The following is a 27,824-nucleotide window of genomic DNA, read 5'->3' as shown; positions in this document are numbered from 1 at the left end:
ATCATTATCCAAAGTTGGCGTCATACCATACAAACACAAACAAAATATACAGGTGAGCATGCAGTCCAGTGCATGGCGCCCTCACAGTTTAAAATAGACTATGTATTGTGTCTATCTGTATACATACTTACATTCTATTTTTGATAGTTTGCTGTCACTGTCATTTGAAATTGAAAACACAGGTAACACTATGACAATCTCTAAATTCACTTCCAAATTCTGGATTTTCTCTCCTAATGTGGTTCACAAGATTCTTCACATATCAAGATTCATTCAGATGTTGAGAATATTGACTGATTCACACATATGTAATACACATTATACTTGACTTTATGCCTCCAGTCTTAACATTCTAAATTTAGTCATCCCACCAGCTTTCACCGCCTCTTTACACCTCATCTCATTAGAAGACACTTACTCGAGGGGGGAGCTTTGAGAAATCGGTCTTCTTTTTGAGGATACTTATTGTCGCTGCAGTGCCAATTAGTTTCCATAACAATATAGTCACTCTTTACATCCTTGACGAACTGCCCCCACCTGGAAAGTGTTTCCAAGGTAACCAGGTCTTGTCATTTGCACATCTTGTCGTGGAGTCAGTTACAGAGAAGACAGTTAAACTGTCATTAGTACTACTATCAAGGGAAGGCAAAACATAAGGTTGTGCTCTGCTGTACATGTGTGTATAGAACTGTACGTCACTGTAAACAGGTAAAAAAAAATCTACTTTTTTTCATTGTGATATGCCATTTGTATCCATGGTATTTGACAATATATGAGCCCTTTTTTTCACGAAATCTGAAATCTGGTAACATCACACTTTATTTGTTTACAACTCGGAAGGAAAATGTTTCCTTTGGAAAACTCATGTCAGCAGTAGCTACTATAGCCACCATGTTGTTTACTGCTGATCGTGTTAAAATGATCGACTTTCTTTAACTGAGGTATTACCTGCACTTACAGTCATGGAAACTAAATAATTTCTGACTCAGAGATAACAGATTTAGGGTTACTAAGAATGTTTACGGTTTTGTTCTAATGTCTTTTGTTGCAGTAGAATTTGATAAAAATGTGTATATATAGATTATGATAGATAGCTAGTGTACAATCCATGCAGATAGTAAAGGATGACAGTATAGATGCAAGTCTTGGGATGAAGTCTGTATACGTTAACAAGATAGCTTTCCTTTTCATGTGCAGGGTTTCTTAGAAACCACAGTGATATGTTTATGTCTCATAGCACTACTATTAGTTCTCATTAGTTGTCTGATTTGATAGTATTTCCAATTGCTTACATAATAGTCTGAGAGATCCAGGCATTCAGATTGCCTCATTTCATAGAACTTGGTTTAGATTAGATATGTTTTAATTTTTCCAACATTTTTGATAGGGGTAGCTAGTCAGTAAAATCTACCCAAGTTTCCCCATGGTTGTTAAAGGGGTTTGCTGCTCAAATATATGTTATTAGGTATGAAAAGCAATGCAACTTTTATGACGGGATATCCCTTTCTAATACCAGGTTCCCATCAAAATAATGATATCTATGCCCGATTCTCTTGCTGCTATCAGGGTTCAGAAACCATAACGAAAATAAAAAATGTTTCAGAAACATTTACAACGCATTCTGTTCATTTATATTACATATGGTTACTGCTTAGTCTATTGTACACTAGCACTGAAATCCATCTTCTGTACATGTGTGTGTGTGTTGTGTAATGATCACGTGTTGGTCTACTACAACTATCAATTTGCGTAAAAGCTTTGAGGTATTGACGCAGCTTTGACATTACAGATGGCTTCATCTACAAATGTCAGAGTAGACTGTGAAAGCCCTGGAGAGAGAGAGAGAGAGAGAGAGAGTGTGTATGTAAAGCCAGGGAGGAAATGAAGTACATAAACCAACAGGCTTTCCCTTGTTACATCATTATGGTGTTAAAGTCATGGGCTGAAAAACATCCAGTGGCCACCTCCTTGGTGTGTGTGTGTATAAATATCTGATAACCAACCACACATAACGTCTCATTATGAGAACTAATTTGTAAAACTTTCAAATTATGTGTCATCAGGGAAAAAAAATGTGTGTTTCTGATAACCCAACTGACCTTAAACCTTTTTTTTAAACATTTATTTTTTAAAAACAAGAAGAAATTCTTTGTCTTCTTGACCTTCATGCAGTGTTTGTTTTCTTTCCCCAGTGATGCCAGTACATATTTTATCAAACTATCAGAAAAAGGGGTCTTCTTACCAACATTTTGTTAGATGTTAGATTTTAGGTCGAAGCAATATTTTTCAAAAATTAAAATTAATAAGATACAACAAAATGAAATAAAAGAAAAGAAAATTCCGGCCAACCTACCCTATTTTGTGAGGTCATGTTATCAGAATCATACAATTATTATTTTATTTTTTTTCGCTTAAAAAGTCACCAGAAACTGAATCCTTGGTTTTTTTCTCAACCGGTATATGGTATGTAGTTTTTTGTGTATAAACAAATACCTACACCCTGATAGAAAAAGGAGTATGATTTTTAACAAATACTTCTTACTAAGGTACTAATTTCTGAAGAACTATTAAAAAAAAGAGTATTGTTAGATTTATGCAACTGATTGTAAAAATGGAATATTGTGTTGGGAAATTAATAACATAGACAAAAATCTTATAATCCTTGGGCATCAATCTTGAGATTAATATCGACTCTAAGAACCCCCCCCCCCCCCCCCCCCGATTTTCTTTTTTGTCATTCAGTATTCAAGTTTATTCAGTTAATAAGTTTTCTGAAATCATTGTCGTTAACCACAGTCTCTTTTACGGCATCGTCCAAGACACACCATGGAAAAAAAATCAGTTCTGGTTTGTGAGAATGTGAATAATACTGAGACTAGCTAGCTCTCGGTGAGTGTCACCAGGTCAAAACTTGAAAACAATCATAATTACTGTAACATTTCACTCAACATCAAATAGAAAATGTCATCGTACTGTTTTGGATGTCTTTTCAGCTTTCATTCTGTCCACAAAACATCATTATGCCATTTTTTTTTAAAAATGACCAAATAGATCGAGGTACATCGTTATTTGATTGTGAGCGTCTAAAAACTGTAATATCCTACTCAAACATCGTGTATTCATAGATCAATGCCAGCATCTGGTCCGATCTCTGAAACGAGATGGCAAAGGGCTTCAAAATTCAACAGTGAAAATAAGAGAGATTGAAACGAAGAGATTTATCAGAGCACATTGTCCCTGGTGAGGGTCACATCTGGTATGCCAGTTTAAGGTTTAGAGAGAATAAAGGCGGAAGAATTACTCCCATCTGTGTAAAGAATGGTAATCAGAGCAAGAAAAAGAATGCTGTCGTATTTGATTCATATTATTTACGTATATTCACTGGAAGAGTGTATCTTTAGTAAAAGCATTGTTAGCCAATCTGAGTATGACTGCACTATCTTCATTCTACGAGTCGTACTCATAACGCCTATAAAAAAAAATTGTTTGGTTCCGGTTACCCAACCTAACCTAGTTTTCCATGCTGATTCTAAACTTTCTTTTACGTATTCGAGAAAAAAAAAATAAATCGCGTGAAAGTCTCGCTCGCAAGAAATTGTGGATGTGGAAACTGGCATCGACTTAAACAGACAATATAAAACTGTTCTTCCAATCGGTAATGGCTGTACATCTGATGAGAAGAAACCAATAACACAGAGACCATATGGTAAACAACGGAAAACATAACTACTTGAACTAGACGCTCGCATATGAAAAAGAAATATATTTTTAAAAAAAATTAAATAAAAAAGTCTACCTACCCCACCTATTCTAAAATTGAGCTTAGTCGGAACCACACAATTTTTTTTTTGTTAGGCTTAATGCTTGTGTATTGACGGGCTGTGTATTGTGAAAGAGATAAAATAGAAATGGAGTTATTCGTTGACAATATGGTGTGTTGGATGATATTTTTTCTACATGTTTGAGGCTGTCAATCTTCGTTTTGTCGTATTGATAAAGTGCAATTATTATTATTGAGGGAAATGTGATGGTAGAATAACGGATACTCGCATGAATCATTACCTCATAAATCATTGCAAATCAAATGATGTCCGTCTACGATGATGTGAGAATTTTTTTAAAGAGGGGGAAAAGGAACGTTAAAATTAATTATGGCGTTTGCAGTCTGAATATGTCTGATTATTGCATGTATTGAAGCTTCAGCTTGGAAAAGAGTACTGGTACGCAAGAATCAAACAGATGCTAACTGTATTAATCATTAAAAGTTCCCCAGAATTGCATTAAAAGATTCTATTTTGTTGAATTTTTTTTGTTTTCATTTTTTTCACGAAATAATTATGTGCTCGGGAAAAGTTTATATGCATATCTGTGATTTAAACATGAAGATAGTTTTTGTCTGCTTTTTTCACCAAACGAGCAATTTGTGATCAGATAGCTTTCTCCAACCCTTAGGAAGAAAACTTTGATTTGATAATTACTTCAGAAAAGTTGTACCAGAATGTGTATATGGGTACAGTGAAGCAGCATTGCCATCCTATACATTTCATAGTTTGAATCTTATCTGTGCATAGCCTGCTTTCTTTACCACTTTCCCGCCAATTTATTGTGAACAGAAATTCTTGTTCATCAGTAAGTTTTTGGAAAATCTTAGTTTAATTTTAGAACAAAACCATGCAAACAGTGTTTATTAGTGTTTTGAAAATAAAAAATTTGATCTACCTATCGAAAAATTTACAAAATTTTGCAAAAAATTCACCTAGTAGGTGGGGAAAGAGTTGCATGTGTAATTATATAAACATGTTCATATCGTGCCAGAGAACAAACTTATACTGGTAACCTGCATGCAATGATATTCCACATGTAATTAACTCCCTCTCTTGAATATTTTTCAGCTTTGTGTGTTTTTCTCACGGAACATTTTATACTTCATTAGGAGCACTTTTTCTGTAAAAAAAAAAAAAGGGAAGAAAAAAGCCTACCAGCCTGTTTTTGCAACACTAATAGGATCTGTTGCATGAAACATATGATTTAGTTTTGTTTGATTATCACAACACTTCTACTGGTACAGAAACATCAGTTAGACCCTGGATGTCACATGTAGTGACTCTATGTTTATTAGAATTAGGTACATTTTTATGATGACTTGCATATCATATTTTCAGATTTAGATATCTTAAAATATGAATTGCCTCAAAATTGAAGGTTATCAAACTGTTTTTCAAAGAAATTTCACGGTAGGTGTGTCGATTAATGAGACATTTAGAATATTAATTTTGAGCTCGTGAATTTTACATTTTTGTTCTATTCTAGAGAAATTTGCACAGGAAGTTCAAAAACTTGGAAGACTGAAACTTTGTTTATACATTGGAACTTTTAACATTTTTATGAAAATTAGTTTGTAATCTTACATTGAATATATTTTGATATTAATCTTGACACCTATAGATTTCATAGATAATTTTATACAAATCCAGACATAATGCAGTTAACATTCTATTGTTTCTATATGGGGGGTGGTCATGAAATCAAAATCTGGGAAATGATACAATGTAACATTCCATTTGATTCATGGGGGTGGTCACAATCTGAGGGTGAGGAATTGAAAAATGAGGCATTTTGTAGCGTATCGAGATATATTTCAACTTTAACTTTTTACAGGCAATGTTAACTCAACTTAAAAAAAGTGAATTTCCAGAAGTTTTCCGATTTGTTGTATTTTTTTTTAGAAATATTTATTTGACAATCCATGTCAAGATCAAACATCTATCTCTCAATTCCACTTGTTACTAACAAGTTTTAGATATACTTAAAAGCCAAGGAAAAAAATGATTAATTTTGTTTTATGTACTAGATATATTTTTATAATCCAATAGTAACTGTTTTGGGATATAAATATTGAACTTTTAAATTTTAAACTGTTTCTATTCATATCCATTCAGCTGATTAATTGATTTAAGAGTTTTTTTATGAAAACAAAAGTTTGAAAGGCAATCCCATTCACAATTTGATAATGGCTTTTTTAAAAGAATTACTTCATAACTAAAGTATGAATTGTAGCGTTAAACGACAACTGGCCATTAATCACTTGATTAAACTCTTCAGTAACAGTGTAATTTTTTCTTTGTTTCAAAAAATTGAAAGTGAATGCATTCGTATGTTGCCTTGGAAATTATTTGCTGCAGGTTTTAGCAAGGTATATTTTTTATTAAACTGTTATATTTGAGCTAGTTGAAAATCATTTAGAAATGATATGCTTATGGAAAAAAGTTCGATCGTAAGAAGTTATTAAAGGGGGTATGCACTGGATGTCAAAATTTTTTCTTTAACGTTTTTGTTTCATAAGAAGAATTGTACATCTTTATTGTTTGTACTGACAGATGTATAATTTGTCACTACTACTAAACTAGGAGATATGTAACATAAAAGTCACACAAAACCAAATAAATTACAATTTTGGGGTATGCCAAAAAAAAAAGCATCACTGACATGAGGACCATGGTATAAATACACATGTATAAACCTGTTAATGCTATAATATGGGATATTTCATACTCTTTTCAAATCAACGTGAATATGATACATGAATTTTATGTAAGCAATAAAAGTTTAGAAAAAAATAAATCATGTCTCAAGTTGGCACATGTCCCTTTTAAATGATAAACTCACACTGTACTTTATAATGTACATGTCAAATTGATGGGCATTGTACAAAAGCTGAACCAAATTATCAGATTACAAGATATGAAAGAAAAATATGGAAAAATTGAATAAAGTGTTGTCATGGAAACTAAACTTCTATTTACCTAGAATATTTAAATACCTTAAAAGATGTGGTGTAAAGTTAAATGTCAATGAATTTACCAAATATTGACAAATGTTGTCATGGAAACAATGTAAAAATAAACTCTTAATCTTCCAAATATTGAAATACCCTAAAAGGATCACTGTCCAATCAAACCTCAATTTTACCAAAATATTGAATAAAAATATCGTCATAGAAACAATGTCTTATTAAAAGTTTGATTAAGTTTGTCCTTCCTGGACTGTGATTGGTTAGAAGTTTAGTTGTACCTGGTGAGGGTTTGCCCTGACCTGATTTAAGTACTAGGGCATCGTTTTTACACTTCCTGTTCACTACTACATTGTACAGGTCTACAGTTTTGTCATCACTATATTAAAAGCTAACAACCCTACCACCAGTTTGTTATACAGAGAGCCGTGTTAAAATAGACATAAAAGGCAAGAAGTACATGTATATCCATGTTTAATCGGCTATATTTAGCTTTACATAGAGTATAATGAGGGTGTACATGTCACTGGACAGTGAGCACAAGGCTGAGTCACCTTTGGCCCCTTATGTCACCTTTGACCTTGGAGTCATAGCTTCTGGCCTCTATAGATAACAAGTTAGATGTCTCTGATTTCATTGAGTAAAGTTAGTCAGTCAATTTCTATTGTTTGGGAGATATGAGGATAACAGGCGTTTTCGTATGTGCATTTTTTTAGAAGAGCAAAGAAAACTTTACATATTATATATACACATACCCATGCCAGCAAATGTTCCAAGTATTGTCATGTATATATACAGTGTATGGGTAAGACGAACAGACGGGCTGGGCAGGCAATTTTTTGTGTTAGCAATGGAATCAGCCAACATTATCATAACAAAGAAGATCAGTAGGCATGTACGTTGTCTGGCCACTCCAATGGCATTGTGTGGTAAATGAGCTATTGGTCTTTTGTGGGCCACTCAGTCATACAATTAGGAAATGAACATGTGTTCACAGCACCTGGACTTCCTTGTACGTTTTCCAATCCAGCTCACACACACACACATACAGTGGTGTGCATGATAGGGGTATTGGAGTCTCCCTGGCTCTGTCTCGATCCTGCTCTCTCTTATTTTAGACTGGCAGTCAGTTTGTTGCTGGGTGGCAAACTATACACAGTGCTACTTCTACGAGCGACTACCGCACTTTGTTTTGCTTGTTCCCTCTCTTGTTTGTGGACTTGAGTTGAGTTTTTTTTGACTGTGGATTACAAAACTGTCTTCATGGTTAGCAAAACAGAAAGACAAGGTAAAGTGATTGATGTATAGCATAGACGTCAGGTTATTACAATTGCTAAGTCTCAGTGTGATCACTACCGTTGTTACATCACCTGCCCAAATTACAACATTTCTTCCTGAACTGTGTCACACATCCGACTAATAGTTGATTTTCACTTCTACACACAGGCTTTGTTCTATATGTGCTGCATTTAACCGTTCTTTTGTCCCCTTTCCTATTTGAGTATTGTTTGTCTAACTTATTTGAGGATGAACATGCCTCCCTGAATGTAATTCAACCCTGTAAAACATGTCCTCACAAGATCTGAAACAGGAAGCTAGGAACTTTGGCACATACATGTTTTTTTAGGGGTAAATTCTGTCCAGTCTTGTATTGTTATTATTATTATCATTTTTTTCTATTCATTGCTATTGATATGTATGTGTGTACCTATTAATGTATCATTAAGTCCTTCATCTTTTATATCTCTGTGTGTTTTTTTTGTTATAGATTACATAGAACCAAACATGCCTGATTCGCCGGCAGATCAAGGCAGCAGTGCAAAAACTGCATCAACGCAGCCACAGAGCTCCCCGACAGGACAGACCTCTGTTACTAGTATGTCAGTGCCATCTCATTCCAGATCAGTTTCCACCAGTTCCAACTCAGGTTAGTCTATATTATATATTCATATTAAAAACAAAAGTTTGTTCATATCGATTTTATTTTCCAGGAGAGAACGATACACAAAAATATTACTTCATATGCCCAATAACAGTAGCATTGTTTATTACTTGTAATGTACGTTTTCTCGTTTTTTTTGAAACTTTTTTAATTTTCCCCAGTATATTTTACAATTCTAATCACTGAGCACCCATATGGCATACTCAGAGGTTTTGATTTTTTTATGCCATTATTTGAAAATTTTGTCCACTAAAAATGTTATAAAGATTAATCAGAAATCAATTGGCAATGAATTATGAACTCAAACACCATGGGGGAAACCCCAAAATAATATAAAAAATCCAAAAAAAATGAATCATGATTTAACTGAAATTTGGTGTAATCGCTAATTATTTCAATATTCATATAAATCAAAGACAATGTCCAAAACCATATTATCAGTCCTAATTTTACTCCGAGTAAAAGAAATTAGTAAAATATTTCAGTTGCATTTCTGTAGAAATTTTTGTCAGCTTTCGATACAGTAATTTTAGGTGCAATGTACAGCATAATAAGTAATTTGCATTTGTCTCTTTAGAGAGTAAATTTAAAGATTTTATTTCATCTTGTTTATCAAATTAAAAAACAAAGAAATTTGACTAAATTTGGCATAATAATGAGGAAAGATAATGGGTGCACATCACACTCTAACTAAAACCTATTGACATAATATTAACAGCTGGTGTATGTGGACAATCAATCAGTCTTCAATCTTGTCTTGAACAATTAAAACAGATAACAGTGACAATGGCATCTTTATTTAAGGGGACTTATGGGGACAGTGAATAGGGGAACAATGAAGAGAACAGATTGAACGAAAAGTAACAGAACAGGTGAACATAACAATACTCTCCAGGTTAGGTCTAAAAAACAACAAGCATAAAGTTGGGATCTGTATTATACCAACAAGTATACAGCTGGCCACACTTCCGAAGTAATAATTTCTTGACTGATATTGAACAAAAGAATGCTGTGTTTCATAATTCCTCCCTGGCAGGTGAGGTTTGCAAATCCACAATTCAGTGTGGAGGAAAAGTCATTGTTAAACAAATAAGTGAAGGTCAATCCCCCCCCCCTCTTTCTCTCCCAAGGTCATTATGATAGGGTTGTTTTCTCCACCTCGCCCGTATACACCTGCATGCGAAGGTAGAATAATCGAAGTGAAGCCTCAATATCCACACAGATTGTTGTCAGTGTGTGTTATGAAATCGTAGAGATGTAGTTTATTTCGGGACTGACATCCCTCGCCAAAGCAGACAGTATAGGAAGGCCAGAGTGCTATTGGTTTTGTTTATCATGATAATTTAGTTTTTTAAGCGTGCGATATTTGCATTTTAATTTGTAATGTACAAGCTAAACAGATGGTGTGAAAGTGACATATGCCAAGTGTGGTAGTTTAGTAGTAGCACTGTAAAAGTATACTTGCACATGTTGTCTGGGGGTCAATATATAACATTTCACTATGAATCACTATTAGGAATTATAAAAAAAAAAAAAAAAAAGGAAGGAGGGGGGTCATTTGTTAATAATACAAGATGTTTGAATGTACATTGAATATGGAGTTTCTTTGCATATGGGAGTTTACACCGAAATTGGTACAGATGGGAGACCACTTCATTAGGATATATAATAGGTTGCGTCCGATCAACCACCTGATCACGCTGCTGTTTGTTTCCATGATACTGCTGGCTTCAGCTGAGTTCACCCAGGAGATTAGGTTGTGTCGTAGTCAGTTGTAAGACTTGTGTATAGTTTAGATTGTCTATTGTTGATTTGTTATTGAGATAAGTTTGGAGGGTGTGCAGGTCACACGTCCTTTTTTCTTTATATACCATTTCAGTTTCACATCATTTTGCATACCCCAGATATAAATGCACGGAATCTTCTAACTTTTAGCATCTATTATTTTGAAAAAGAGAAGAAAAAAAATTCCGCTATCAAGGATTAATTTACATAAATTCATTTTGTTGGAAGGATATTTTTTTATTTTTGAAAATTACATTTTCATGCCAAGGATATAAACAAATTTTTGTTGTAAAAATGGGAAATATAACTTTAAAGAACGTTTTAATATTTGTAAATTGTAGGAATATTTTTCTAAAAAAAAAAAAAAAAATTGCATGCAAGGGATAAATGCAAATTTCATGAACATTTTTTTTAGGAAATAATTTTTCCACATTTATGACATAAACATTTAAATTATGTTTTTGTGCCACGGATTTGAGCAAATTTGTTGCAAAAATTGATTTTATGAAGAAATACCATTTTTCATGTTCATGGGATATGTTTGATAATTTGTAAAACATACAAAGAAGTCTTCTTTATACAGTCAGGAGGCATTAATTCAAATTGTGAGTTCTAAAAACCGCAATGTAAAAAAGTCGATGTTAAAATGAAGCCATCACAATATAACATATGTATGGCATATGTTATATATGACTTTTCTGCTACAATGTATTCAAACAAACAATATATTTTTTCAAAAGGAATTATTTGTAATCTCTTTGTGTAGAACACGTCAAAGCTGTAAGAAAAAGTGGAGAGAGAGAGAGAGAGAGAGAGAGAGAGAGAGAGAGAGAGAGAGAGAGAGAGAGAGAGAGAGAGAGAGAGAGAGAGAGAGAGAGAGAGAGAGAGAGAGAGAGAGAGAGAGAGGAGAGAGAGGGGGGGGGATCAAAAAAGGTTATTTTGTGTTGAGATTAAATCAGCTTTGAAATAGATATCCTTCTTTTATCATGAGATATGTGCTGTGAAAGTTGAAGTATAACATGCAAAAACTCAAAAACCTAAATGTTGAAAATAAAATGTGCAAGAATATAAATCTGAAGAATTCTTTTAGCAGGGTAAGTGTGATATTAGTTACACATAGCATCTAAATAGTATGTAACTTATAAGTAAGTCATTTGTAAGTGTACACTGGTCTTTTTTTAACCTAATGGACATTGTACCAGTATTTTTTTAGGGAGGTTCTCTAGATTTATCCAAAGTGGAAAGAAGAGGGCAAGATGTTTGGGGTCATAATAAAATGTTCGATATATGCTGGCAGGTTAAAACTGTTGAAGGGTTGAATTCTATTTATATACAGACAAGACAGAAGGGACGAAAATGCGATGATTTTTCAACAACTCTGAAAATGACGGATTTTGATCACATTTTTATAAACTTCTATAAAAATGTCATTTTTGTTGACAATATATGTAATGATCAAGTAAGAAAATTATTCAATGCAAAAGTAGATTTTCAGAAGGCAAAAAAAGAAGACAAAAGCAAGTAATTAAGCACAAAAAATTCTTAAACTCTAGAAAATAGTTGGGAAAATTTAACAACAGTGAAATATTATGGTAACAAAAAATACACTAAAATAAGTAATAAATGATAGACAATAAATAGATTTAAATATTGTTGTCTAATCCATGAGGAATTTGATTTGAAAATTTAAAAAAAAAAGAATTGAAAAAATTAGTTTCCTAAGTCCACAAATAGTTATGTACAATGCATTGTATTTAGAGGCAGAACTGTTATTTGAATAAATTTACATATATTTGCATGAAATTAGCTGGGGCACAAAAAGGAGAAAATTGATTTGTCCCCCAAAATACTATTTAGGATAGCTGTGGTAATTTTGATTGCATTCAGTGTGGACACAATGAGAAACAGCATGTCCATGCAAGCTTAGTTCCCATAGGAAATATCACCAACTGGTCTTACGTATGGTGTCTAAAGAACAAATAATTCAACAATTGAAAAGAAAAATATTAACCCACCTATTACTAACACATACAGCTGTAAACTATCCAATATAAATAGTATCAATTTTTTTTCCTGATATTTAGTACACTAGGGGGAAATATATTCGACATTTTTTTTATTCATTTATTCATATTTGTATCAAATGATGCAATTTTGTGTCATGCAGCTGTTTTCTTGTATATGTAAAAGTCGTCACCCATTTGGGGAATTTTGAAAAAAAGGACAGGTTTGATAACAATTTTTTTGTTGAAAGAAGTTCAGCTGAATAAACGTTTCGATTATTCCGTTGATAGTTATCAGGATTTCTGGAAAGGTTTTATCGTAATGTTTTGTTCGAGGCAACGACTGTGAGGAAGTGAATGTCACTTGAAAAAGTTGTCGTCGATACAGGATGGTTGTTAATACTAAAAGATGTCGTTAAAATGTGGGAGCAACGGGAAAAAATATTAAATAATAGTCGACTTTGAAATTCTTTTTTTTTTTTAGAATTATTTCACATGATTTCATTTTTGATTTGAAATATGTTTAGTTTGTGAATACATGTAATATTTTCGTTGTGGTGAAAATTATAGATTTCTTTTGTTGCTACGGTTATCGTTTAATTTTTATGTTGCTTGCAGGTGATAGAAAGCACTCGTTCCATTCCATAATTAGGTATAAATAATTCAAACTCATCATATAAATGATAGCTGGGTAGGAAACTTTTCTGTGCTTCTATAGTTACTTTATTTTTAATTGATGGCATGAACACCTGCATTTGGCCAAGTCTGTCGACAACGGCGGCAGCAGCGGTGGTGGTGGCAGCAGCGACAGCATCTGCTATCAAAGTTTAGTATAACATGCATGTAGCAAGTAAATAATAAACCAAGGTTTGAGTGACGACAGAATTGTAGGGGAGAAAAAAAAGTGAAAAGAGAGAAGTATTATGAACAGAACCTATTTTAAGTCGAATGGATTATTAGGTATGATTTGGTGTTTGTTATATAATGAGGCAATATATTTTGTAATCGATGTAGAGAAGCTTCAGGCAAGTTGATCATGGCAGTTATATGTATAGGTTTGTTCACAATACGCAGTGCGTGTTTTCACTAAGATTTTTAGGATTTCTTGCACATGTAGTTAGTAGGAGTAATCTGGTAAATTGAACAGTTTTTTTGTTCTCCACAGTTAATATGTAGGTTTGTACAATATATGCCATGTTTTTGTTGTTATCGGTCTCTAGTAACTATGAATGGTGAAACTGTACAGTTTGCAAATTGCAGAGATGTTTCTAAATTTTGGTCAGAAAATGTCTTGAAACTGTATAATATGTACTACAAAACATGTTTTAAAAAAAATGATATATCATGGCACATTATTTTCTGGCACCTTCAACGCCAGTTTTAATTGTCAACCACTGATAATATGATGTTTGGATCGTACAGCAATTTCTGTTCAACAGCTGTAAAAATAGTGTTTACTACTAGGAAGGGAAGTACAAGTCACTTTTTAATACTGCTAAACACTTCCAGCCAAACAATACGTGATGTGACGTGACGAGCCAACATATGGTACACAAGTCACTAACTTTCAGTTTTGGAACCTAACAGGAAGAAAAAAAACTTTCACTCTGAACAAATCTGATCATAAAAACAGGATATGTAATCTTAAAATAAAAAAATTGTGGCTTGAAACAGTATATTGGATTATGTAAATGTCATCATCAGAAAAGGAAAAATTATGCAACTTTAGACAGTGTTCTTGTTGATGTTACTTTATAACTTATGCATTGATTTTCAGTTTTCTTCTGATTTTGAGAAACCAAGTGTTTTAAAATGATAGGAAATATGGTTGAATGGTGATACTATAAAGGTGTTAATTTGTCATGTGACATTGATTTATCACACATACCATGGTTTATTTTAGATAGAGGCATTTATACAGACAGCGATTTGGTGTCTATAGACTGTCTGTTCCTTGATCAATCACTGTACAAAGAAATCCTCACATATGATAATCAGCCTTGTAACATTTCAGAAGCAATGTGTCAAACTGTAATCTCAATGGTTGCAAGAACAATGCCGGGTTAATTATGTGGTGTGAATGACACAGTAATAGGGGGTATTGTGTCCATGGGGACATCACTCAGATTTACATAGGGGCAGTAGATTCCTTGCATGGTAAGACCATCTTTTGAAACATGACTGGCAATGATCTCCCCTCACGCGACATCCTACTAATGCTGGTACTTCGGTGTTCCGATACTACCTTGCTTTGTGAAATTAACGATAATTGAAACCTACAAACTTGTGGTCGTGACAAAAGACAAACAGATAATTAATGTGAACAAGGACAAAAAATGAAAACATGCAATGTATATCAGAGCTAGTGAAAGTTAATAGGAATTTTATGATCCGTATAACAGATCCACATCACAGCCCCCATATGTATGTATGTATGTATGTATGTATGTGTGATTCAGTGAGTTTATTAACCAGCAGAAATAATAAATCTAAAATTTGAAAAAATTTGCATATTCATAACCTGTATACTGCCACGTGTCTTAAAGTTATGCCGATTACAGATTTCTAATTAAACTATAATTATTTAGAAATAAATTGGTTTTTGAACAAGTCTGGGATATGAACTCGACACCTAGCAACATTGCATAGTTGAATAAAAACTAAACAACAGGTTAGGATTGTGTAAAACTAACATTTGGATGTTTGAAAACAGTGCAAGTGTCTGGTTTAGATTATGCCTTGCTTTAAACCCAAGAATCTTGTACAATGCATAGTGAAATGTAAGTTAGAATTTCCTGTAATTGTTTTATTTTTTTTTAAAAAATAAATAATTTTCTAATTTTTCTTATTTGGAAAACTGATGAGCTTTTCTCGTATTTGTAACGTTACTGTTCTTTTTGTACCTCATTGAAGACAGTACAATGTAAGTTTTATTTATTTTTTTCGAGTTTCACCTTTTTTGTATGTGTAGTTTTGAGAAGAGGAACGTAGTTGAAATTTTTAGCATTTTTGCTTTTTGATATCTTTATCAGTTTTGTATGCAGAGAAAGAGAATCATGGTTTAATTTCTGGGGGTTTTTTTTCTGTATTTTTGTAGGTTCTGTAGTGAACGGTTTACACTCACCAACCAGTGTGAATGGAACCCTATCTCCACCAGGCGCCATGGTCAATTCAGTCAATGCCAGCCAAGAGTTGCCACCAGCCTGTGGTGCGAGGCAGCTCAGTAAATTGAAGAGGTTTTTGACCACACTGCAGCAGTTTGGGACAGACATCTCACCGGAGATCGGCGAGAGAGTCCGCAGTCTGGTCATGGCACTAGTGGTGAGTGTTATATTTCTCTGTAGTATTGATGTAGATTTATGTATTTACAACTACAACAGGTAGAATTATCAACACTCATTTTCAAATTCACCTAATTTTTTTTATCCTCCAAAAATGTGTCCAATTTACTTGAAAAACTGAAACAAATATTCAAAATGTTTTTGTTTTTTTCTGACACATTCTTCATGAAAATTGTTTACGTGTTGCCTACTTTAAATGAGGAAAGAACTACTGTAACAACAAACTAACAAACAAAGATGGGTGGGTGGGTAGATTGTGTTGGTACCAGTGCATCTAATCTGTTTGACCAACCTGCCCTGCCCTTGTGATAACCACATGGCCAGTATTGACCAACTCTACCAGTGTACGTGTCCCACAAACAAGTCCATTTACATATAAAGCCATGCTTCCTTGATTTTATTCAGTCATCCAAAACATAAGGTCTCCAAAAAGTACCAGCTCTTTGTTGATGATTTTCGCCCACAATGCATTGCAGTATTGACACCAGGGGGACCTAGTCATGTGCTAAACATACCAGCTATTGTCATCATCAATTTGTGTATCTCACTTAATACTAGTGCTGAGTTCAGTAACATTTGTAAGTGACCTCATACCATTTGCACCAGCTTTTTTTTTTTTTTTTGGTAGCAAAATTTCAGGAACTGTGTGAAAATATATAAGAAACAATATGGTCCTCTTTATTTGCTGAACAATTGAGACGTTGAAGTAAACAGATGGCATAGAGTTTGAAATGAACTTAAAAATTAATCGTGTATCATGTATGTGTGTTAGTGGTCAACAAAAGGGAACATTATTTGAACATGTTGACACCCGTATTACCAGATATGTATTGAGTACCTCATACCATCACTTTCCTAGCGGACTTTTGAGAAAATTACCAAAATAGGTTGCAAACAAACTGACTAATAATTGCACCTTGTTTTTACCCATCATCCTTTTGTGCTAGTCAAGGACACGGGTGTAGTTGTTTGGTGTACCAGCAGTATGTTGTTACTTGTCTCCACAGTAGAGGTTTGTCTATACATACATACATACATACATACACAATTAGGTACCAGCTGAACTCTGTGTTTATCTCTCAGAATATCGTCCCTCTCTATTCAATCAAGTTTCTATGTTTGGTTCTAATGTACCAGGGTTTTTTTCTGTGTGGCTTTTGTTCAACTGCCCTGGCCTTTTGACTACAAGTGCATTGATGATATGTAATTTTTTACCAGTGCTGTGTGTATTGTCTCTACACAACTGTATACACAGCAACGGTTTACATGTCATACCCGTCTGTTCCATGGTGCATCATTTTTGTCTATAAATAAACACCACAAATACCAGGGTTTTAAAAGTAACAGATGTGTGCAGTGCTGTGGTGATGTATTTAGTGTGTAGAATAGAAGAGTGAACAAAATTGGGGGAGGGGGGGTTAAAAGGGGGAGGGGTGTTGGTAAGTAAAAAAGGTCAGTGGTTAGTATACAGAGGAGAGAGTTCAGTAAGGTGAAAGGGAAAGGTCTAATAGATAAAAAAATTAGTATCTGGTTGGCAAATAGAGGAGTGAGTTAGCAAAAACAAAAAAAGTCGTCAAAATTGAGAACATTTTGAAATCATTTTTTGATTGCATATGCTTGTATACATATCAAAGTATAGGGTATATTTTGAAAAGAGAAAACTTGAAATAATACCAATGTGAATGAACTCCTACAATTCCAGGTGTTAGGAAGGGTTTCAGTATTAATTGTCAGGGCAAATATATTCTGAAATAAAAGTATTTTATTCCATATGCAAGTATATATCAAATTATACAATATGTTTTGCAGAAACAAAACTTGAAATGATGTCAAAATGAATGAACACACGTGCATGTAATTTAGGGTGTTGGGACGGGCTGGGAATATTAGTAATTGTCAAATAAATAAATTATGAAATAAATATTTTATGCCCAAATGCAAGTACAATGTATGGGGTGTGTGTTGAAAAAACAAAAATCTTGAATTTTGAAATAGTGCCAAAGTGTAGTGAACTGTCATACAAGTCCAGCTGTTAGGAATGATTTGAAAGAATTGTTATAAAGTAAATAAATTTCTAAATTATATTTTTAAATCCTAAATAAATGAATAAATAGATTAATTAATTAATTTCTAAATTTTATTTTTAAAATCATATTTTTGTGGAGTTTCCAAGTACATGTCAAAATATATGGTGTGTTTTTGACAAAGAAAACCTGAAAGAATGCCAAAATGAAATGAAATGAAATGTCACACAAACTCCAGGTGGCAGGAAAGATTTGAATGAAAGCAAATAAATTCCTCAATCATATTTTGAGTTTCCAAGTACATATCGAAAGTATACTAGCTATGGCGTGTTTTGCAGAGAGGAAACTTGAAAAAATGCCAAAAGTGAAATGAACTCAATACAACTCCAGGTGTTACATGCCAACATGTTCATAACACCCATACAGAGAAAAGGGGAAAACACCGAACAATAAAGTGCAGAGAGATCGTTTCCTGGCTTCATTTGAACAGGATTCTCATGTCATGTCATCCAATTATTGCGCAAGTCTGGATTTCAGTATCACTTCTCTTCTCTTTCAGAATAACCAACTATCAGTAGAAGAGTTTCACAATAAGCTACAGGAAGCCACTAATTTTCCTCTTAGACCTTTTGTTATCCCATTTTTAAAGGTGAGTAGAGAATTTCCTAGACTGTTTGCAAGGCAAAGTGTTTCATTTTATTGAGTCAATGAAAATAGTGCTTAATTTTGGACATTACCATAGCACCTGGATTTCCTGTTCAACGTGTTTCTGACAATCAATGGCAAGAGAAGTCATTTTTTGTCATTTTTTGTCAAAAAAAAATTTGTGAATGTTTTATAAATTGATGTTTGAAAGGAATGTAGCCACGAGCATTAACGAGAAAGTTTTATGCTCTGTCTTCCATTTTTTTGATTCCTCATAAGAATTTGTATTATTTATTTATTTTTTTATTGTTTTTTTTTTTGGGGGGGGGGAATTTTTGGAAAAAAATAGACATGCTTTTATATAGTTTCAGAACCTAAAAATACCGCTGTTGTCAGCAATTTTACAATGGTGTTCTACACACATTCAGTCACATCTTTTGGGTTTCTGCGTCTCATGGATATTGCAAACAATGAAATAAAAATATCAAGTTATTCAGATTTCATATGATGTCTACATCTAGTGTATTGAAATATACAGTTTTAAAGTGGCCATATGGATGAGGATTGGGTAATAATTTTGGAGTTTTAATTTATAATTGTAAAAAGTTGTACATTGTACATTTTTCACATTTATTAATCTTTTGCAATATATTGAGTTACATTACAGACGAGGACTTTGGCATATGTTGTTTCACATTGATTATTCACGTAGGAAGCCATGAGAAAATTGTTTTATGAATTAAAAATCCAAAATAAATACCCAATCCTCATCCATATGGCCACTTTAAATCAAGTCAAATAGAATTCTTTACTCTGTTCCGAAAATGTACTAATGTGATCCTAAGCAGAATTAGAATTGAGTGCAAAACTTGAATACACAACAGTTTAAGTAAAATGACAAACCTCTCTGTATAAATATTAATATTGCAGGCAAATCTACCTTTGCTGCAACGGGAATTGATGCACTGTGCTCGCATGGCTAAAATGACACCCCACCAGTATTACAGCCAGCACGAACATTTATTGCTAGACACCAAAGCATCACCGGTGGACTCGTCCGATATTCTCATGGAAGTCAACGAAAATGGCAAACGGAGAACACCAGACAGGTAAATAACCGACACCCTCCTCCAACTCCTATATTTTGGTCTGTTCCTATTGTTTTCTAATGTATAGTTTGTACCATTGTAGACATACAGGGGTGGTATAGGGCTAGGTTGTGAGGTGTAGTAGATGCAGAAATCGGGTTGTGGTTATTTTGTACCAAAACTGTATTAATATACGGTAATTGAACTAGCAAAATTATTATTCCAGTCCAAAATGAATCATAACACAAACAGTACAATATCGTTACTTTGGAACAGTAAATTGGAAACATTTTGAACTGTCAACTACGGATCTTGATCACGCAATCATAAAACAGATGTTTTTTGCATTGAAATGCTGTAAACCTGTGATAACAATATCCCGTAGAAAAAAAAATCCACTTCCAGTCAAATCCACCTGGCTGTTAGAATTTACATAACATTACCAGTTTTCCTGTCTCACAGTCTTGTATATAAGAATAAAATACTGACATCAAATTACGTGTGACCAGATGGCTGTATGAAATTTACTAAGGAGTTGTTAAACATTTGCACACACACAAAAAAAAAAACGTTTTAAAATTCATGATAGACGTGTATAAAATAGATGTATAAAAATACATGAAGTTTTTTTGTGTGTGAATATCGTGCAAGTATTGTTCATGAAGACTAAAATATATGAGATAGGGTGAAACGTATGTTTGATTTGCAAAACAGTACATGAAACAACTCGCTAGACTTGCACAGACCTGTTGAAACCTGTTAAAACGTTATAACTTGTTCCAACCACTTGCATAAATCTTCGTCTGATTTGGGAGTTTTGTATGGACTTTTTCTTTTGTTTTGGTTCTATTTGTGTTAGGTTGCTATACTCTGGGCATTGTACAAGAACAGAAAACATGTATGGACAAACATATACCAGCACAAATGTGTAAGAAAACTAAAAAGTGCAATACCTGGGTTCTGTATATAGTTTGTACATACTTTGAACACAACAAATTGTTGGTGTATTTAAGTCAGGAAGTAGTGATGTAAAAAAAAAAATTCAGAAAATGCAAATAAATTGTTTAAAAGTACATGTATTAGGTATATATGATGTTTGTAATATAGTATTACAATATCGTTACTATTTCAGAAGTAGCTGAAACTAGATTAAACTATAGGTGCAAAAAAGTGAACGAGAAAATCTGTTAGCAATGTCTTTGTGATGATTTATAAAAGGGTCCTCGTGTTAGAGAGAGGGAGGACTCGAAATTTTGTAGAACCTAGTTCTAGAGTAAAATGTGTTACCGGGGTAACAGTGTTTTTGCTAAGGTTGGGGAACCTCGGTAACAGAAAGGGGTTTCACATAGAGTCTATATGTGTGGGAACCAGGTAAAATGACACAGGAACCATCCGTGTGTGGTTTTGCATTTTTACCAGATTTAACACCAACGTTGTTATTTTTGACCTGACAGGGTTAGTACAACACCAAAAGAAAATGGCAGGGATTCACTCCAGGAGCAACACATGGCTAAACGTCACTGTACTGTCAGTCCAAGCAATGCAAGTAGAACCAGCCCTAGTGGTAGTATGAATCACCATCCTACCGTTCCGCACCCTATCAGGATTGAAGACCTAGCCCACGCCAGGGAAATGAGGGAAAGAGAACTGAGAGAGAGGGAAATACGGGAACGAGAACTCCGGGAACGGGAAATGAGAGAGATGCGATATGAAAGAGATAGAGAAAGGCATCATTCAGTTGGTGGTGGTAGGTTGGATTTCTGTTTACACAGATGTGTTTGCTTTTTATCTAATGAACGCTAATATTGTTTTATATACTTTGCTGTGGCTGAAGTGGTTCAGTGCACACTTTCACCTGTCAAAAACTTTCAAGATAGATGAAAATCTCTGCATTTTCCGAACTTTGGAACGAGCAAATATTGGCACTTTTTTTTCAACATGATAATCAAAAGTACAGAAAAATACCGCAAAACACTAAATTGAAGGGGATCATTTCGTCACTGGAGAAAACATTTAAGATGGTATTAATTCTGATGTATGTTAGGGGTCCCTAACCCAAACTAAATCTCCCTAGCTTGATAACAATTCTACAAAGTCATTACAGTATGTTTTTCAAATATTTTTTTTTTTTTTTAGAGGGTGGTAAAAATAATGTGAATTGTAAAATTTTGAAATGGTATGTTTTCATTTGTAAAAGTCGTACGTACAAAAGTACGTTTTCTGTTGGGAGTCAACACAACCGTGTCCAAATGCAACATCTGTTGTTAGGTCAATGTGAAGTCCCTACAGTATATTAATCCCCGAATTTATGACCATCAGATAAAACCCATCAGTATAGAAATAATTGCATGATTAAAATCTAAGACTTAATGCCTACCTCATAAAATGATTATTTCAGGTCAGGCCAAGGTTGCAGTGTGTCAATGTTGTTTGTTGTCACATATGTTACATTAATTCAACTAATGTCAATTTGGTTATTATCAAACGTATTTATTTGTGTCCTTGTCCACATTGCGAATTGAAAAGAACAATTGGAACGAGTTTGAAAATTCTCAATATTCTATATTTACCTAGGATAACAGTGGTTAGATGTAACGACAGTTGAACTAAGTGTGTAATTTGGTCATTTTTTTGTGTCGTCTAGGTGGTGGAGCACTTCATGGCCGTGATTCAGTGCATACGTCATCCGAGTATTCAGCGTTTGATGATAGGGTAGAAGATGATTGGAAACATGTCGATACGGTAAGTGTATGCTTGCGGAACACATCGTTCGTCGTGCACATTACTTGGGTACTTCGTACAAATTCACTAGTGAATACGAGTCTCTCTCATCTTTATTAGAAGTTCCGTTTGTCTGGATGTCTTTTTATGGTTTTCAATTTTTAAAAAGTTTGCAGAAAGATATTGTATTGTTATTGAATATCAAGTATGCAAATGAACGTGTTTATAACTACCAATGGTCTGAAACTAACGTAAAGTGTTGATCAGGAACTCAGTCAAGAAAATCACGCCCACCAATTTACTGATACCAGTATGACCGTATTCATGTTACAGATGCTGCAGTGCATTATGGGTATGGTAGAGAAGACGAAACGTGCAATAGCTGTGTTACATCAGCGAAGTCTACAAGACAGAGAGGAGCTGGCATTATGGGTACGCCGACATGCAGAGGGTGCAGAACACGATATGAAGAAACGCGCCGGAGAAATGATGGCGCATACAATCAGACAGACGGAAGACAGGGTGTCAGAAGTCAAACGGAGAGCAGGTAATTATGATGGAGTTTTTGTGGTGTGATTGGTAGATCTTTCCAAATATATAGCGCCACCTAGTGTTGAAATAGAGCAAGGATGACAATCAGTTAGAGATGAGTTTTCGGAATTTTAGTGAGAAATAGTTGGTTGAGTTTAAAAAGTTGGTCCTTTTTTAAGATAGCACTAATCTGAGAACGTGGAACTCAAACACTGGGCTTGAAAACTTATCAAAAAATGAAAATTTACTAAAAAGAGGACCTGATAGGTGCAAAAACCGCATGGCATCAACTGTGTACTCCGATGTAATCACTACTGCGACCTTTGACTTATGACCTCCATGGTGAACCTGAATACTTAAAACTTAATCTCTGTGGACGTTGTTTTCTTGTAGAGGAAGCTGTGAATGAGGTGAAGCGACAAGCAGTGTCTGAGCTCCAGAAAGCAGTAGCTGCAGCTGAACAGAAAGCCAATGAATTAGTAGCAGCAGAAAGGGCTAAGTTAGAGACAGCTGTCTCTGAAGCCAAGAAGCAGGCCTATGATGAAGCTACCACCAGTCTTAATGCTCAAGACGATACAAGCGAAGTAAGTATCAAGAAAACTTGTCAGGAGATCGACATTATTGGCCCTTTTTAGTTGTATTCAGGGTAGTAATATAAAAACTGAAAGAATTACAGTTTGGAGTTCAATAGGACAACATGATTTTTCTTCAGTATTTACTAAAAAAGTTTAGCAATGGTCAAATTAGGTATTGCTGTCTACATAGATATATCATGTAAGGTTACCAGCTCTGATTCAAAACGCTCAGAAGTGAAATTCTCCAAAAGTATAGATACCAGAATCCGGAACAGTACAGACCTGTTTCCAATAAGTTCAAGTTTTCCTCCTCATAATGTATCATTTTCAAAACATTCTGAATATATAGATCATTTTAAAGTGTACGTTCCCCCACACCATAAAGTCAGATCATACTTGCCATAATTTAAGATTGCCTGCCCCCAGTTGTTAGCTATATGAGGTCACTTAGCACAGGCTTCTCCTACACAGAGTTGCTGGAACTGTGGACGCAAGGCCAACGAGACGTGCAGTGGGTGCAATACAGCCAGGTATTGTGGGTCATTCTGTCAACACAAGGACTGGGAGAACCATCACCGAATGTGTGCACAAGTACAAGCCCAGCAGCAAGTCGGAGGAGGAGGAGGAGGCGGGGACAGCAACACCACCACCGCTGCTACCACCACCGCTACCACCACCAACAGCAGCAGCAGTACCACCAGCAGTACCACCCCTACAACCACCACTGCTACAGTTACTGCGACTACGCCAACACCAATCGCAATGAGTCCTGCCAGTTCCAATGCAAATAGCGCATCACGATCAAGTACACCGGCTCTAGCAAGTGGTGGGGAGTCTTCACGTTAAATCACAGCAAGTGTGACAGTTTTAATACTGTATATAAAATAATGAACATGGTGTATGCATCAATGTTGAACACAGTGATGATGATGATGATGCCAGTCTATTGAAGAAACGGAAACGAGTTTTTAATACGATTTGTTGTAATACAGCCAATAGTTGAACTAAAATCACCAACAAACAATGGATTTGTAGGTCAACACAATCTTACTATCCGATACGAAATAGTGTGGATTTTTGAAGAGAAAGTGGACAAAAAAAACCCCAACTTGATCATAAATTTCTTCGTCTGTTCAAAACAATCAACTACAGAATATGATACTGTGTAAAAAAAATAAAGACAGGAGGAACGATGTTGTCATAGTAACACAAACAATGGAGCAGCTGTTTGAAGACTAATCAGACTTAGTAATGAGAAAGTGTGGACTTGTCGAAAGACAAATTTGAAAATACCGAAATTAGACATGAGAAGCCATACTTGGAGATAAACAAGTGATTTAGAAGTGAAAACAAACAAACACTATCGTGAGGTTGAGATTTATTGTGGCAGTGCTTGGGGTATTAAATCAGTGTAAAAGTATATCAGCATATCATGGTCATTTTTATTTGCCTTTTTTTTTTCCTTTCGTAGCAAAAAAGTATAATAACGAGGGAAGTTGTTCACGTGTTCTCAAGGTGCTCCTGGATGTTTTCTAAAAAAAACTACCAGACTGTCAACGTTACAGCTGGTAAAAAGTTGTGAAGTTTAAAGTACATAGGATATATATATGACTAACGTGTTACATGTTATGATCAAGGTAGCAGTGGTGGGAATAATTCCTCACGGTGAATCACAGCTGTTTGTATTGACAGTATGAAGATTGCTGTTTTCGTTTGAAATTGAAATGAAATTGAATTGAAATTGAAATGAATTGAAATGAATTGCATGGAGTGAAATATAGATATCGTGGTGTGACAAAGACATTTTCTGACAGGCCAGATGTTTTAGCGCATAGCAGTTTCACGTGGAAAGGAGATTGACTTTCTTGAAGACAAGCAGAGACTATGAATTAATTTCTATTATTTTCGAACAACTTATAAAGAAGGTCCAGACAGAAAGAAGAGAATGAATAAATAAATGTTTATTCAGTTTGCTGCCTTCCACAAGACTTTTTAGAGATCTGCATTGGTCACCCCTATCTGCCTGCCTAGTGGAATCATCCACCCAGGATAAACAATTGGATCATACCAAATAGCCAGATATGTGGGTGAGGGTAGTTCTCACTCACACACAGCACAAGACAATCAACATTTGTAGAGAAATCTTTAATTTGTGTTATTTATCACACTAGCAATGGATGTTAAATTGGTCAATTTCATTATAAATTTTTTTTTTTTTTAAATAACATGAAAATTTCCCAGAAAAGAAAATTGATTCGTTAGTATTGTGGACCAAAACCTCATCCCAGAATATTTTCAATTTTTAATATTCATTTCTATTTTTTTTGTTTCCAACAATGAAATGAAAAAAAAAAACCACCACACCTTCAGTTTAATTAAGAATGACATATGTTTGTAGTGAAAACAAACAGATTCTCTTTTCATGTTTTATTTATCAGGTTTACATGTATACACAATAATATATTTTCTCATTTTACGTGTACTTCTTTTGATAGACTTTATTTTGTTTTTTTCTTGACTCCACTTTTGAAATAGACACAAAAAACATGTTGTTTTTGCATATGTTAATAATACAGGTGAGAGGTGCATGGTTTCATTTTTCAGAGATAACTAACAGAACTAGTAAGCCATACGACTCTGTGCAATATATATTATATCAAATTATAAATGACAGTGAGGTAATATTAGGCAGGTTTTTTTTTTTTTTTTTTTTCGTTTTTTTCTTTTGTGGTAACTTTTGGACAGTTTTGTGCAACTTACTCTTTCTGGATAGGTAAGTTGGATTTTCAACATGAAGGTACACAAATTGATGATGTCATTGTACCTGCATAAAATGGTGACATCATTGCATGTGGCTACACAAATTGATGATGTCATTGTTTTGTGCATATGGGTACACATTATATTGTGACTACGCAAACTAGTGACATCATTGCATGTGGCTACACAAACTGATGATGTCATTGTTTTGTGCATATGGGTAGTACACATTATATTGTGACTACGCAAACTAGTGACATCATTGCATGTGGCTACACAAACTGATGATGTCATTGTTTTGTGCATATGGGTACACATAATATTGTGACTACGCAAACTAGTGACATCATTGCATGTGGCTACACAAACTGATGATGTCATTGTTTTGTGCATATGGGTAGTACACATTATATTGTGACTATGCAAACTAGTGACACTGCATGTGGCTACACAAACTGATGATGTCATTACATTGTGACTGTTCAAACTGGTGATGTCATTGCCCTATGACTCTAAATTCCATTTCAGCGATTTACGCTCTTAGTTTTGGAATAACTACTACTTCTACTACCAAATAAATTCATGAATTCTTGTATTTTGGTTAAACAAAGTGGTCAGTGTAAAAGGATGGTGCCTTAAGATTTTGTCATCACCCAAACTAATAACATCATCTCTTTGTGATAACACTTTACTGATGTCATTACAGTGCAGGCACACAAACTGTTGATGTCACTGCTTTATGTGTGCACAAACCAGTGACATCATTATTATGTTCAAAATATGTACCTGTTGGTTGCCACACATACACAGCCTAGTTAGTGTCCAAAGCGACAATATTCAGCAAGTACACCGAATTTGCCGAAAATGAGCCTCACAGAAATGATAGAAAACGGTGTCAATTGTCCGTTTTGGTGTGTGCTGAATTGAAAAAAAAAATGTCTGATCTTTGTGCCAAGTTTTGCACAGAGTCTATGGCATTATGTAAATACTAGTTTCCTCACTTCTGAGCATATATATATTATATAAATCTAACATAATGGTGCAATGTCGTTACATACATACATACACACACAGCTGTTTTTTGAAATAGTTTGTCGAAAATGCATGCCATTCAGGGAACAATGCTAAAAAAAAAAAATACTACCGCTGTGTGGGCAAAAAAGGGTTACAAGTGTAGAGAAGAGTATACAACCAAAAAAAAGAAGCATTATTTATTTACTATTTATTTATTTTTGGAAAAAAGTAACTAATCATGTATCAGTGAGTGATGTGTGTTTGACGTGTAATCTGTGAAAATAAGAACCAAGGCAACCAAACAATTTTATGGGATCAAAATAATTTTAAGGAAATCTCATTTCCTGTCTGCAGTTGCTTCTGATCTGTGCATGGAGAATTCTTCATTTTCCTTTTCTTAAAAAAAAAATTTAAGTGTGATACAGTTGTTCACTCAATGCTGTGGTGTAAATCTTAGCTGTTGTACACTTATAATTACCACCTGCTTCTTGGCAGATATCTTTAAAAAAAATGAAAAAAGGGAGAAATACTAATTTAACGACAAGATTTCATGTCGTTTGTCTCTTCATTACTTGTTGCCTTCATGTTTTCCAATGTATGGTTTT

General features: G+C 34.3%; 1 protein-coding gene across 3 annotated transcripts in view; it reads left to right on the top strand.

The window, feature by feature from the left end:
- Nucleotides 1–25,829, top strand: part of LOC144437546 (protein CBFA2T1-like) — a 176,139-nt gene extending 150,310 nt beyond the window's left edge. For 2 of the 3 annotated variants that reach the window (XM_078126499.1, XM_078126497.1), the window contains 9 exons: nt 8,559–8,717; nt 15,618–15,841; nt 18,445–18,534; nt 19,461–19,639; nt 21,073–21,365; nt 22,263–22,360; nt 22,673–22,886; nt 23,264–23,454; nt 23,902–25,829. In XM_078126499.1, coding sequence (XP_077982625.1) covers nt 8,559–8,717; nt 15,618–15,841; nt 18,445–18,534; nt 19,461–19,639; nt 21,073–21,365; nt 22,263–22,360; nt 22,673–22,886; nt 23,264–23,454; nt 23,902–24,291 — 1,838 coding nt within the window. In that variant the 3' untranslated portion in view covers nt 24,292–25,829. The remainder of the gene's footprint in view (nt 1–8,558; nt 8,718–15,617; nt 15,842–18,444; nt 18,535–19,460; nt 19,640–21,072; nt 21,366–22,262; nt 22,361–22,672; nt 22,887–23,263; nt 23,455–23,901) is intronic. The other variant, XM_078126498.1, reaches the window with a different exon arrangement.
- Nucleotides 25,830–27,824: the final 1,995 nt, after the last annotated feature.

Source organism: Glandiceps talaboti, chromosome 7 (assembly GCF_964340395.1).
Source record: "Glandiceps talaboti chromosome 7, keGlaTala1.1, whole genome shotgun sequence".
Lineage (NCBI taxonomy): Eukaryota > Metazoa > Hemichordata > Enteropneusta > Spengelidae > Glandiceps > Glandiceps talaboti.
This window is presented reverse-complemented; position numbering and strand designations above follow the sequence as displayed.